The sequence below is a fragment of the Balaenoptera acutorostrata genome, chromosome 18 (genome assembly GCF_949987535.1).
Source record: "Balaenoptera acutorostrata chromosome 18, mBalAcu1.1, whole genome shotgun sequence".
Taxonomy (NCBI): Eukaryota; Metazoa; Chordata; class Mammalia; order Artiodactyla; family Balaenopteridae; genus Balaenoptera; species Balaenoptera acutorostrata.
The window spans coordinates 62,528,342-62,540,458 of record NC_080081.1 but is presented as its reverse complement, the minus strand read 5'-3'; the positions used below and the strand labels follow the sequence as shown (position 1 = coordinate 62,540,458).

General features: G+C 38.1%; 1 protein-coding gene across 3 annotated transcripts in view; it reads right to left on the bottom strand.

Moving 5' to 3' along the window:
- The window catches only part of CDADC1 (cytidine and dCMP deaminase domain containing 1), a 43,775-nt gene extending 32,674 nt beyond the window's left edge, over window positions 1–11,101 (bottom strand). The window contains exons 1-3 of one of the 3 annotated variants that reach the window (XM_057532846.1): window positions 10,486–11,098; window positions 9,652–9,749; window positions 2,923–2,997 (exon numbers count right to left, since the gene is read on the bottom strand). In XM_057532846.1, coding sequence (XP_057388829.1) covers window positions 2,923–2,997; window positions 9,652–9,749; window positions 10,486–10,717 — 405 coding nt within the window. In that variant the 5' untranslated portion in view covers window positions 10,718–11,098. Of the gene's footprint in view, window positions 1–2,922; window positions 2,998–9,651; window positions 9,750–10,485 lie in introns of all 3 variants that reach the window. The other 2 variants (XM_007186856.3, XM_057532847.1) reach the window with 2 other exon arrangements.
- Between the last annotated feature and the right edge of the window lie 1,016 nt (window positions 11,102–12,117).

Below are 12,117 nucleotides of genomic sequence, written 5' to 3'. Positions count from 1 at the left end.
ATATTAAGTTTTCAAAAAAAAATTTTTTATTGAAGTATAGTTGATTTACAATGTTGTGTTAATTACTGCTGTAAAGCAAAGTGGTTCAGCTATACATATATATACATTCTTTTTTTTTAATATTCTTTTCCATTATGGTTTATGATAGGATATTGAATATAGTTCTCTGTGATATACAGGGACCTTGTTGTTTATCCATCCTATATACAATAGCTTACGTCTACTAAATTTTAAAATATTTTAAATACTGACTAAAATAAAGATAATTCTCAACTTCTTTCTAAAAATTGACTCTAACAATTTTTAGGACTATGGCAGTCTAGACTAATGTGGTAGGACCCACCTCCTACAAATATATAGATTATTTATAATTTTAAAAATGTTTTAAAATGCATAGTCAAGCTCAGAAGAAAGGAAGACATAACCCTCAGGTGTTAGAAAGGAAGAGAGAACTCAAAGCAAAAGCAGTGAACTGCAGCTATCTCAGCAGCGTCCCACCCACAGTCAGGGACTGGGCTGACTTCGCTTTAAGCCCCAGAGGCCGAGCACTGGCTGGAGTTCTAAAGAGTGGTTACTTTAAACCTAAACCTAAAGTATCCTAACTTACACAGATACTCATCAAGCTGCTGTAACAATATTAATATCAGATAAAATAGACTAAGGTTAAAAATCAGTTCTACATAAGCCATACAACAGTCTATGCTGTTTTCACAGCAAAAGATCCTGAAGTAAGGAATGTAAACCTAATCCTTGGGTTCATAAGGGATTTTACAATATGAGGGGGACTTGGGCTGAGAACAGAGTGTCCATTATTCCCTACTCCCTTTCAAAGGGATTTTACTCTACAGTTATTCCCAATAGGACACATCTGAAATCACTTTAAAGATCAGACCAAAGCTGTATTTACTAAAATAGTCAAGTTTCGGTTTCAATTATGAGTATAAATTTTTGAAACTATGGAGAATACTTTGTGAAATGTGAAGGAACAGAGAAGATTTCATAGAATTCCCTTTCAGAGGTAATCAACCATCTCCTAAACATTCTGGACATTTAAAAGGAATACAAAAATCTTTCCCTTACAAAATATATGTCCAAAAACATAGATTAAATATGAAAGACCTGTCTATACTGGCTTTTAAAATAAGCCTTAAATTTACCTTGACTCCTTTCCCCTCCCTATCCCAAAATTTCTTAAGAGCTTTATGTTCCTCAAACATAAAGAATATGTTAGTATCTACTTCTAGATACTTCCAGCAAGCTTTTAAAAAAATTATCACTGATGAGGCCTTATCAAAAGATCTCAGTAGACTAGAGCTCATTTTATTTAAATGAACCAATTGTGACCAATGGAAATGGCTGCAATTAAATGATTTTAGCTTTAGATTTTCTAAGTAGTTATGCAGACAGAAATAAAGCCAGAAACCCTGACCACAAAAGACTTTAAAAAAAATTATTCCTAAAAAATAGGAAACATACTCATCAATTTATTTTTTTATTGGAACAATCTTTTAGGCCAAGTTTATCACTTTTTTGTCTAGAGTCCTTTTCACTTCAGAAAATATATACATTTTTTTTCCATTTTGTTTCTAGTTAAGGCCAAAATATCAAGTTTGAGACCAAGATTTTTCCATCCCAAACTGAAAACAAAACAAAACCAATAAAAGCCTAAGTTGCATTCCATTTCGATACTTCCACTTACTCCAACTCCCAGAAGACTGAATCTTTGCAGTGAATCACTGTTCTGGATTCTGATTTTGCTTCACTTCACTAACATCTTGGCAAGTGTCTATGTAATCCTAGTCACAGAGTTTTACATTAAAACATAGGCAAAAGAGGACAGTCTGGTTTGTAAATGAACTAGTACGTTTACTTAAATGGCAATTCACAACTCTTTTTCCCTTTTGCCTTATAATTAAAAACATCTAACTATTCTAAAATAAATTATTTCTATATTCTTGTTGGGCATTTTAGGGACTCACTCTCAGAAATAATCAGGAAATCTCCAGGAATGTACATCAGAATCATCAAGGTAACTTTTTTCAAAATATACATGTCTCCACTTCACACCCAATGAATCAGAATCTCTCTGGAAAACTCAAAAGATTAAAATAGCGAGGAAATAACTATGCAATATTAAAAAGAACAAGGTTCATCTTGCCAGGTTTGGGCTTTGATTTTACCCTACTTACAAGCTAGTAAGTTAGCCTGTTACTGTTTCATGGATGCTAGCAGAAGACATGAAACTCCTGGGTCAGAAACAAAGGACTTTATGGTTCACAGCACAGCAAGCCGTGTGAGCATCATGTTTGTGATGGTGCCCTTGCCCACAAGTCCCACAAGGGGTCATGCAGATGGGTCCATATGGATTCCTGGACATGAAGCGGGTTGTGTTACAGGAGAGGAACACTGAGCTCGGGAATCTGTTGTGTTTTATTGCAAATAGTGAGCAAACCTGCTCTTTGTCCCAGAGGGAGACATTATCTCAACCCTCAGGGTTGCTTGTGGCAAACACAACTCTTGAGAAATGGCCTAGGTAAAGAACAGTTAGGGCCTTGCATTCTTGGCAAGACCGGCAGGATGTGTTGGGAGTTTGAAAGAACATGAAGAGTGTTTCTCAACACATCTATATAAACTAATATGGGAAGGTGAGAAGAGTTAAATTTGAAAAATTTTAAGAAAGAGCAAGATGTAGGAACATATTACAGAATACTTAATCCCATCTGTTCTCCCTCACCACCCCCAACCTTTGGAGAGACATGTATAGTCTTGTAAATGTATAATTTTTAGAAGAGGATACAAAAACTCTCTTGGAAGTGGGAATGGGGAACTTGAGTATAAAAGAGACTTTTATTCTACTTTATACCATTCCTTTTGCTTTGTTATTATGAGCCTATGTCTTTTTTTTAAATCATAAAAATTCACCTGTTTTTTGTCAGTAGATACTCTGGCCATCTCTTCATTATCTCCTAAGGGTCCATGCTTGCCTTCCTCCCTTTCCTAATTAAACGCAGATTAAGGGGGGAAAAAAAGATTAGTACATAAGATGTGATTAATTCAATATTTCCTATTTAAAGACTGGTTTCTTTGGCTGTGGCCATTTATTTTTTTCCTCGATGAAACTCTGTATTAACTTCCTGCTTTGTTCAGGTTCAAGTTCAGACTACTCAACCTAGAAAATAAGGCTTTTATAATCTGGCCCCTGAATACTTTTCCAAAATACAGAAGAACTGAAAATAAAATTCTGTAGTTTAAGGTTTCAGAGTTGGGGCAGTTTTGAGCAATGGAAAAGTCCTAGTGTGGCCATGGCTAAGAAGGACTAAAGGGGAATAGAGGTAAATTACCTGGCATTGGGAAGGTGAAGAACTATGTAGCAAGGATATGAACTGGATTGTGGTAGGCAGAATAATGGTCCCCCAAAGACCTCCCGGTCCCAATCCCTGGAGCCTGTGGCTATGTTATATTACATGGCAAGGTTGCATACGGAATTAAAGTTGCTAATCATCTTGAGATGGGTAGGTTGTCCTGGATTATTTGGGCAATGTAATCACATTACCAATGTAATCACAAGGGTCCTATAAGTGAAAAAGGGAGGCAGGAGAGTCAGTGCTAGAGGGATGCAACATGAAAAAGCCTCATCCCGCCATTGCTGGCATTGAAAGTGGAAGAAGAGGTTCACAAGCTAAGCAATGTGGGCAGCTTCTAGAAGTTGGAAAAGGCAAGGAAACAGATTCTCCCTCAGAGTCTATAGAAGGAATGCAGCCCTGGCAACATTTTGATTTTAGTCTATGAGACCCATTTTGGACTTCTGACCTATAGAACTGTAAGAATATGCATTTGTGTTGTTTTAAGCCATGAACTTTGTTGACACTAATATAGGAATGTCCATAAGTCTCCTCTAAAAGTAAAACTTCAAGTAGAAAGTTTTGAACCAGGGGATAAATTCATTCATCCATCCATCCATCCATGCAACCAGTTTTTGAACACAAATTTTCTTAGCAGATTTATTTTTCATTTATTAATTCAACAAATATTTATTGAACCCTTTCTATGTGCCAGCCATAAACCCAGTTGCTCAGGATGCAGCTCTTATAGAGCTTATGATTTACGAACACAGGAAAGTGATTATGAGGTAAGTAGATGACAGAATGAAATAGCAGAATCCCGTGAGCCCCAAAGTAGGTGGGATATGCAATAAATCGAAGAAAGTTTGAAAGTGGGAATGACAAACTCGGTGTATGTTGACCTCTTAGTTTTCTGAAACAAGGGCTGGATGCTTGAAAAGGAGTAACCTCTAAGAAATTTACAAGAAAAGCCATGTCCTGGGAATGAGGTTTCTGTTCAAGCAGAACAGGAAGTGGAGGAAGTAATTATGTTGGTAATGTAATTATGGGGGTGTGGAAGGTAGTAGTGGTGATGCTGATTATATGTATGATAATAATAATAATACCTAACATTTACTGAGTGTTGGCCATGTATCAGGCCCTAAATTACCTCATGTAATCTTTACAACTTTACAAAAGTAGCTATGATTATTCCCATTTTGCAGATGAAGTAATTGTGGATAGAGATTAAATATCTCAACCATGGTTACATAACTAATAAATGGGTAAGCAAGGATCTGAGCCCTAAATCCATTGTCTTCACTGTTATCCTATATTACTTCTGTTCTGGAAAAGTATGTGAGGTCTTTTAACATAAAGGTAAGGTACAACACCAGAGGACACAATGGGAAGAGCTGGGAGAGAAAGACAAATATGTGATGTGCAGAGAAATATGAGGGAACAATGCAGTTATTTTAATTCTTACTAAAGTAACATTCAGGCAATTTAGGTAAGTCTTACTTAACTGAAATTTAAAACTACAAACCACTAGGAGAGAGAACTATTTTTAAATGACAGCCATGTTCAACAGTACTCGATTTCTATTTCAAAACTTTTAAGTACTTATGGTTTTTTTCCTCAGAAGTCTCATAAATAGTTTCTCTCCTACTCATTTATCTAGTTTTAGACTGGATTATTAAAAATTCTTACTCTTTATACTCAATATATAACTTGCTGAACAATCCTCAAGGCACACTCATACACTGTAAATATTTGACAACATAGAAAACTCAGATAGTAGTTATATTCTGAAGTGGTTGTAGTTAATAATTCCATAAGGCTGGTAAAAATGACAGACAATTTAAATGTCCAATAATAAGGGAATAACCATGTTACATTGCTACAATGGACTGTTATGCAATCATTAAGAGAACAATAAAATGATAATAAAAACCATAAAATTCCTAGAAGAAAACAGGTGGTAAGCTCCTTGACATAGATTTTGGCAATTTTTTGAATCTGACACCAAGAGCAAAAGCAACAAAAGCAAAAATAAACAACTGGGAATACAACAAACTAAAAAGCTTCTGCACAGCAAAAGAAGCCATCAAGAAAACGAAAAGGCAACCTACTGAATGGGAGAAAATATTTGCAAATCACATACCTGACAAAAGGCTAATATCCCAAATATATAAAGAACTCATACAACTCAATAGCAAAAAACCAACAAATCCAATTAAAAAATGGGCAGAAGATCTGAATAGACATTTTTCCAAAGAAGATATACAGATGGCCAACAGGTACACAAAAAGATACTCTACATCATTAATCATCAGGGAAATGCAAATCAGAACCACAATGAGATACCACCTCACACCTGTCAGAATGGCTATTATCAAAAAGACTAGAAGTAACAAGTGTTGGGGTTAGGGTGTGCTGAAAAGGGAGCTGTCAGGCACTGCTGGTGAGAGTGTAAGTTGGTGCAGCCACTATGGAGAACAGTATGGAGGGTCCTCTAAAAATTAAAAATAGAACTACAATAGGATCCAGCAATTTCACTTCTGGGTATTTATCCAAAGAAGATGAAAACACTGACTTGAAGAGACATATGCACTCCCAATGTTCACTGAAGCATCATTTACTTACAAAAGCCAAAATATGAAAACAACCTAAGTGTCCATCAACAGATGGATGGATAAAGAAATTGTGGCATATATATACATACACACACAGTGGAATATTATCTAGCCATAAAACAATGAAATCTTGCCATCTGGAACAACACAAAGGGATCTCAAGAGCATTATGCTAAGTGAAGTTAAGTCAGACAGAGAAAGACAAATACCATATGATCTCTCTTATATGTGGGATCTAAAAACAAACAAACAAAAACCCCCAAGTTCACAGACACAGAGAACAGAATGGTGGTTGACAAAGATAAGGGTGGGGGTAGGAGAAATTGGTGAACTTTTAAAAAAAATTTAGTTTAAATAAACTGAATTTAAAAATAAAATAGGGGCTTCCCTGGTGGCGCAGTGGTTGAGAATCTGCCTGCCAATGCAGGGAACACGGGTTCGAGCCCTGGTCTGGGGGGATCCCACATACCGCGGAGCAACTGGGCACGTGAGCCACAACTACTGAGCCTGCGCGACTGGAGCCTGTGCTCCACAACAAGAGAGGCCGCGATAGAGAGAGGCCCGCGCACCGCGGTGAAGAGTGGCCCCCGCTTGCCGCAACTAGAGAAAGCCCTCTCACGAAACGGAGACCCAGTACAGCCATAAATAAATAAATAAATAATCCTTCCCTCTACTTTAAAAAATAAATAAATAAAATAAAATAAAAATAACAAACACATAAAGTACATAGTATATGCCAAGCACTATCTAAGACCTTTACAAATATTGTCATTCATTTTTCAATAAAAGTTCCATGTAGTATGTACCAGTAACATTCCATTTTACAGATGAGGAAGATGACACAGAAAAAGCTAAAGTAACTCACGCAAGGTTACACAACTAGTAAGAGATGGAGCCAGGATTTGAACCCAGGCAAGCTAACTGAGAAACCACTGGCTACTCCCAAAGCATTAGACTAAGTTGCCACTCCAGTGTTTATAATAGTATTACAGCATGAGGATTTTCCTATGTTAAGTGAAAAGGGCAGGATCCAGAATTAAATGATATCAAATGAGTAAAGGAAATAGAGAAAAAAGATTGAGAAACAACACAAAAATGTTAGTAGTCTCTAGGTGGTGGAATTATGAGGGATTTTTTTTTCTTCTGTCAATTTTATAAATAATAAACATGTATTACTTTCGTAACACATAAAAATATTTTATTTTTAAAAAGACAAAGGTTTGTAAAGTGTCAAAAGCAACGTTTCCAATACAAGTACGTGTGAAATTGCATCTTAGAGTTTCTGTGACTTAATTTGTATAGCAAAAGCAGGATAAATAATTTAAGTGAAACAAATTTATTACTTTAGCTTAAAGAACATTTTTCTTAATAGGAAAAAGATCTTAATCAACTTTATGAACATCATGTGCAATTAATAGTGGAATTATTTATTTAATTTAATGTGCCTCTCTGCTGAAAAAGAACAGGATGTATTCTTTTGTGTGTGTGTGTGTGTGTGTGTGTGTGTGTGTGTGTGTGTGTGTGTGTGTGTGTGTGTGTATGAATTGAATTAAAATGAGACCAAATCTTGATATTCAAAAAGGTTCTTCGGGCTTCCCTGGTGGCGTAGTGGTTGAGAATCTGCCTGCCAATGCAGGGGACGCGGGCTCGAGCCCTGGTCTGGGAAGATCCCACATGACGCGGAGCAAGTGGGCCCGTGAGCCACAACTGCTGAGCCTGCGCGTCTGGAGCCTGTGCTCCGCAACAAGAGAGGCCGCGATGGTGAGAGACCCGCGCACGGCGATGAAGAGTGGCCCCCGCTTGCCACAACTAGAGAAAGCCCTTGCACAGAAACGAAGACCCAACACAACTAAAATAAATAAATAAATAAATAATTTTTAAAAAAAAACCGTTCTTCAAAATTATTACTCAATTTGTAAAAAGCCCAGCCTTTAATTAATTTATTTTTAACTGAAATATACTTGACATATGACATTGCGCAAAATTAAGGTGTATAATATATTAATTTGATACATTTATGTATTGTAATATGATTGCCATTGTAGCGATAATTAGCACCTCTAGGGACTTCGCTGGTGGTCCAGTGGGTAAGACTCCATGCTCTCAACGCAGGGGACCCAGGTTCAATCCCTGGTCAGGGAACTAGATCCCACATGCCGCAACTAAGAGTTCGCAAAAAAAAAAAAAAAAAAGAGTTCGCATGCCACAACCAGCAAGTCCGCATGCCGGAACAAAGATCCCATGTGCTGCAACTAAGATCCGGCGCAGCCAAAAAAAATAAATAATAAATAAAATAATAACAATAATAATAATTAGCACCTCTATCTCTTAGCATGTTTGATGATTATAATACAATATTGTTTTCTACATTCACTGCACTGTGCATTAGATCTCCAGGGCTTACTTACTACTCATAAGTTTGTACCCTTAAACAACATCTGTCCCTGTCCCCCCCCCGCCCCAGCCCATGGTAACCACCATTTTACTCTCTCTGAGTTTGGCTTTTCTAGATTCTACATATAAGTGAGATCATACAGTAATTGTCTTTCTCTGTCTGACTTATCTCATTTAGCATAATGTGCTCAAGGTCCATTTACAGTGCTGCAAATGGCAGATGTCCTTCCTTCCCGTGGTTGAATAACACTCCACTGCAAAGCCCAGCTTTTTAAATGCACTTTTAAAAGGCGTAAATCTCTAAACATTTGCTTCTAATCTGTCTCTTCAAGAGAAATTTCATCAGCAAAAACCAAAACAAACCAAAAAACAAAAAAAAACAAAACCAGAAAACCCAACAGCTTAGAAGTCTTCTACTTTCATAAAATAATACTAAGCTGTTAATAACTAGAAAGAATAAAGGACTTCAAAATCCATGAAGAAAATGAAGAACTTTCTCAAAGCCATTAATAATATGTGGAGCCAGGGTGGGGGTTAGGGGAGTGGTTGAAAAATAGGGAATAAAAATGCATAATATTTTAAATAATGTTTTATTATTTATAAAACATTTTACATAGGTCCTGGGAGAAAACTACTCCAAGAGATATCATTTTATCATGAAAAGTGAATTCCCTATCTACACACAGACCTTACACCCTTCACAAAAATTAACTCAAAATGCGTCATAGACCTAAATGTAAAATACAAAACTATAACACTCCTAGAAAATAACCATAGGAGAAAACCTAGGTGATCTTGAGTATGGCAATGACTTTTTAATTACAACACCAAAGGCATGATGCATGAAAGAAATCAATGATAAGCTGGACTTCATTAAAATTAAAAACTTCTCTGCAAAGGACAATGTCAGGAGAATGAGAAGACAAGTCACAGACTAGGAGAAAATATTCATAAAAGACACATCTGATAAAAGACTGTTCTCCAAAATATATAAAGAACTCTTAAAACTCAACAGTAAGAAAACAAACAACCTGATTAAAAAATGGGCCAAAGACCTTAACAGACACCTGACCAAAGAAAATACAGATGGCAGTCTGAGAGGGTAACTACGTATTCCACTTTTAGACTGGAAAGAGAAACGATCACAGCTATGAATTGCAAGTATCACACTAAACCATGAAGGTATTTTGCAAATTTGAAGCCTTGTTGAGTTTAAGTGTGACTGAAACTAGAGCAATAAAATAAAATTTTAGACCATCGCTTGTCTAAGGGGAAAAACTGTCCAAGGAAACAAATTATACCTGAGACTTTTGTCTTTGACTTTTGACTGCTGGGAAGAGCTCCATCCAGAGACTGAGCAGAGTGAAAAGGTTGACTTTAGAAAGCCTTGGTATTTCACCTGCAAAAGAGAGGGCAAACATTTTAACATTTTACTAATGATGAAAATAAGAACTAAGCTCAATGCCACTTGGGTGCTGCAGCCTTAGCTCAGCTGTTTTAGCAGGAGGCAGAGAAAAAGGATTCGTGTGCAAGAGAATCAAAGCACTTTCTTATCAGAAGACTGATTTCAACCTCCTTGCCGGCAACCTCTTCCAGCACTTTCCAAAGTTGGGCCCTCTTTCACCCAGCAGAAAAAAATAGTACAGCTGATACACGTAGCTATGGGAACAATCCAAAAAAAGTTATGAAAAGTCCTTGCATCTGAGATCATGGTGGAGCAACCCTTACTTTGCACTGTGACGAAGCGTTGCAACAAGGTCAGTGGTTGGAACCCAGAACTAAAAATACGGTGACCTTAAAAGGAAAAGCAGTTGAAATACAGGAAAGCGTCGCGTGCGGTTAATTTTGAAATCGAATAAAAAACACAGTTTGGGGAATTTGCAGGCTCGTCGATCCCAGCTCCAGGTGCTGGGAGGAAAAGTAAAGGGGAGTAGTGAGCGCAACTTCAAAAGCCAGTGCAGCCGGGCCAAGGGATTCCGGTGACCGAGGTGGGGACGCGCCCAGGGCAGGGATGGGACACCCAGGAGCAGAAACACAGGCGAAGACGGCCAGGCAGGGAACCCAGAGTGAAACGGCGGGAGACGCACAGAGGAGAGCGAAAGGCGAGTGGCGGGACAAGGATTCGGGGCACTCACCGGTCATGCTGCCAGTCTGGGTGCTGACTGACCGTCCGGCCCCCTCGCTCTCCAGATTTTGCATCTGCCCTGCTTCTTTCATCGCCAGCCCAGCGGCCTCTGCTGCCCAGGAAACCTTTCGCTGTACTGCATGATCCTTTGCCCCAGCCACCCCACTTCTAGCCTCCTCCCAGCAACTGTACAGCAACAACCAACTCTGCGCGACCGAATGACGTAGGAGCCCGGCGGCCATTTCCCGGCGCCCTGTGTGACGTCACGGCGAGGCGTGGATGAGGCGATACAGGGCTGCTCCTCGGGCGCGACCGTGTGGGTAGGAAACACTACACAATAAATCATTTGACTGTGTTCGTAGGTTTTGCTGAAATCTGGTCGCTTGAGGATGTCTTGGCTCGAAGTCCCAAGTTGCGCAGACTCTCAGAGGGTGATGAGGGCTTCGCATACATGAGAGTTTTGGTCAGAGAGCGAAGGAGAATTGAAATGGAAACCTGCCCAGTCTGTCGTGGTCAAGGTCTTGGAGAATTTGGGAGACGAACGGGGTGGGAGCTGGGCGGTCCAGATTGTTGTTATCCTCTAAGATTGGCCAGTCCTGGGGAACTTAGTGCCAGGGACCACCACAGGAACGTTCTGCTTCTTATTAAACACATGAAGACATTAAGAGGTAGAACTGTAGTTGTGGGAAAATTGAAGATAGGAGGAAGTGGCCCCTGGAAAATCTGAGAAGTACCTGACATTGTGGATGTGTGACCAGTGCAATTTATTATTTTGTAAGTGTCCTAGGCATGACTCAAAATGAAGCCCCTCCCTCCACCAGTGACTCAGAGCCTGTTTTCCATCACCAACTTGCGCTATCACAACTTGAAATACTTAAAAATAGTGAGACACAAAAACTGCTCCGAGACTCTGAAAGCAAAAGCCAACATTATGAAAGTACATTATTTTGTAAAGGATTAAAGAGAGAATTTTCAGTGTTGATGGGTATGACTGTGGTTCATTAATTGTCACTGCTGCATAGTATTTCATTGTAGCTATATACCACAATTTATTTATCCATATTTGAGTCAAAAGACATTTGCACTATCTCCAGCTTTTTGCTATTGCAAGCAATGCTGCCTTAAACATTTTTATATATGTCTCCTTATGTTCATATGAAAGAGTTTCTTTAGGGACTACACTTAGGAGTAGAATTCTTGAGTTGTTGTTGTCAAGTTTCCCCGATAATGCTGAAAAGTTTTCCAGAGAGATTGGGCCAATTTACATAGCTGTATATCCCCACTAATTCTTGGTATTGTCAAACTTTTAATGTTTACCAATCTGGTTGGCATAAAATGATATCTTGTGGTTGTGATTCCCTCTGATTTCTACTTAGATAGATTGGCTATACATGTGTCCTCTCTATGAAATACCTGTTAACCATTTTTCTATTTGGTAGTTATTTCTTATTCATTTGTAAGCATTTTTTATACATCCCAGATATTCATTTTCAGTTGGGTATGTGTACAGTAAATATCTTCTCCCCATTTGTCACTTGCTTTTTCACTTAATGATGTTTTTCAGTGCATAGTTCTTTATTTTAATGTGCTAAATGTACAAATAATTTTCTTAAATGGGTTTTGTATCTTTGTATCTTTTTAA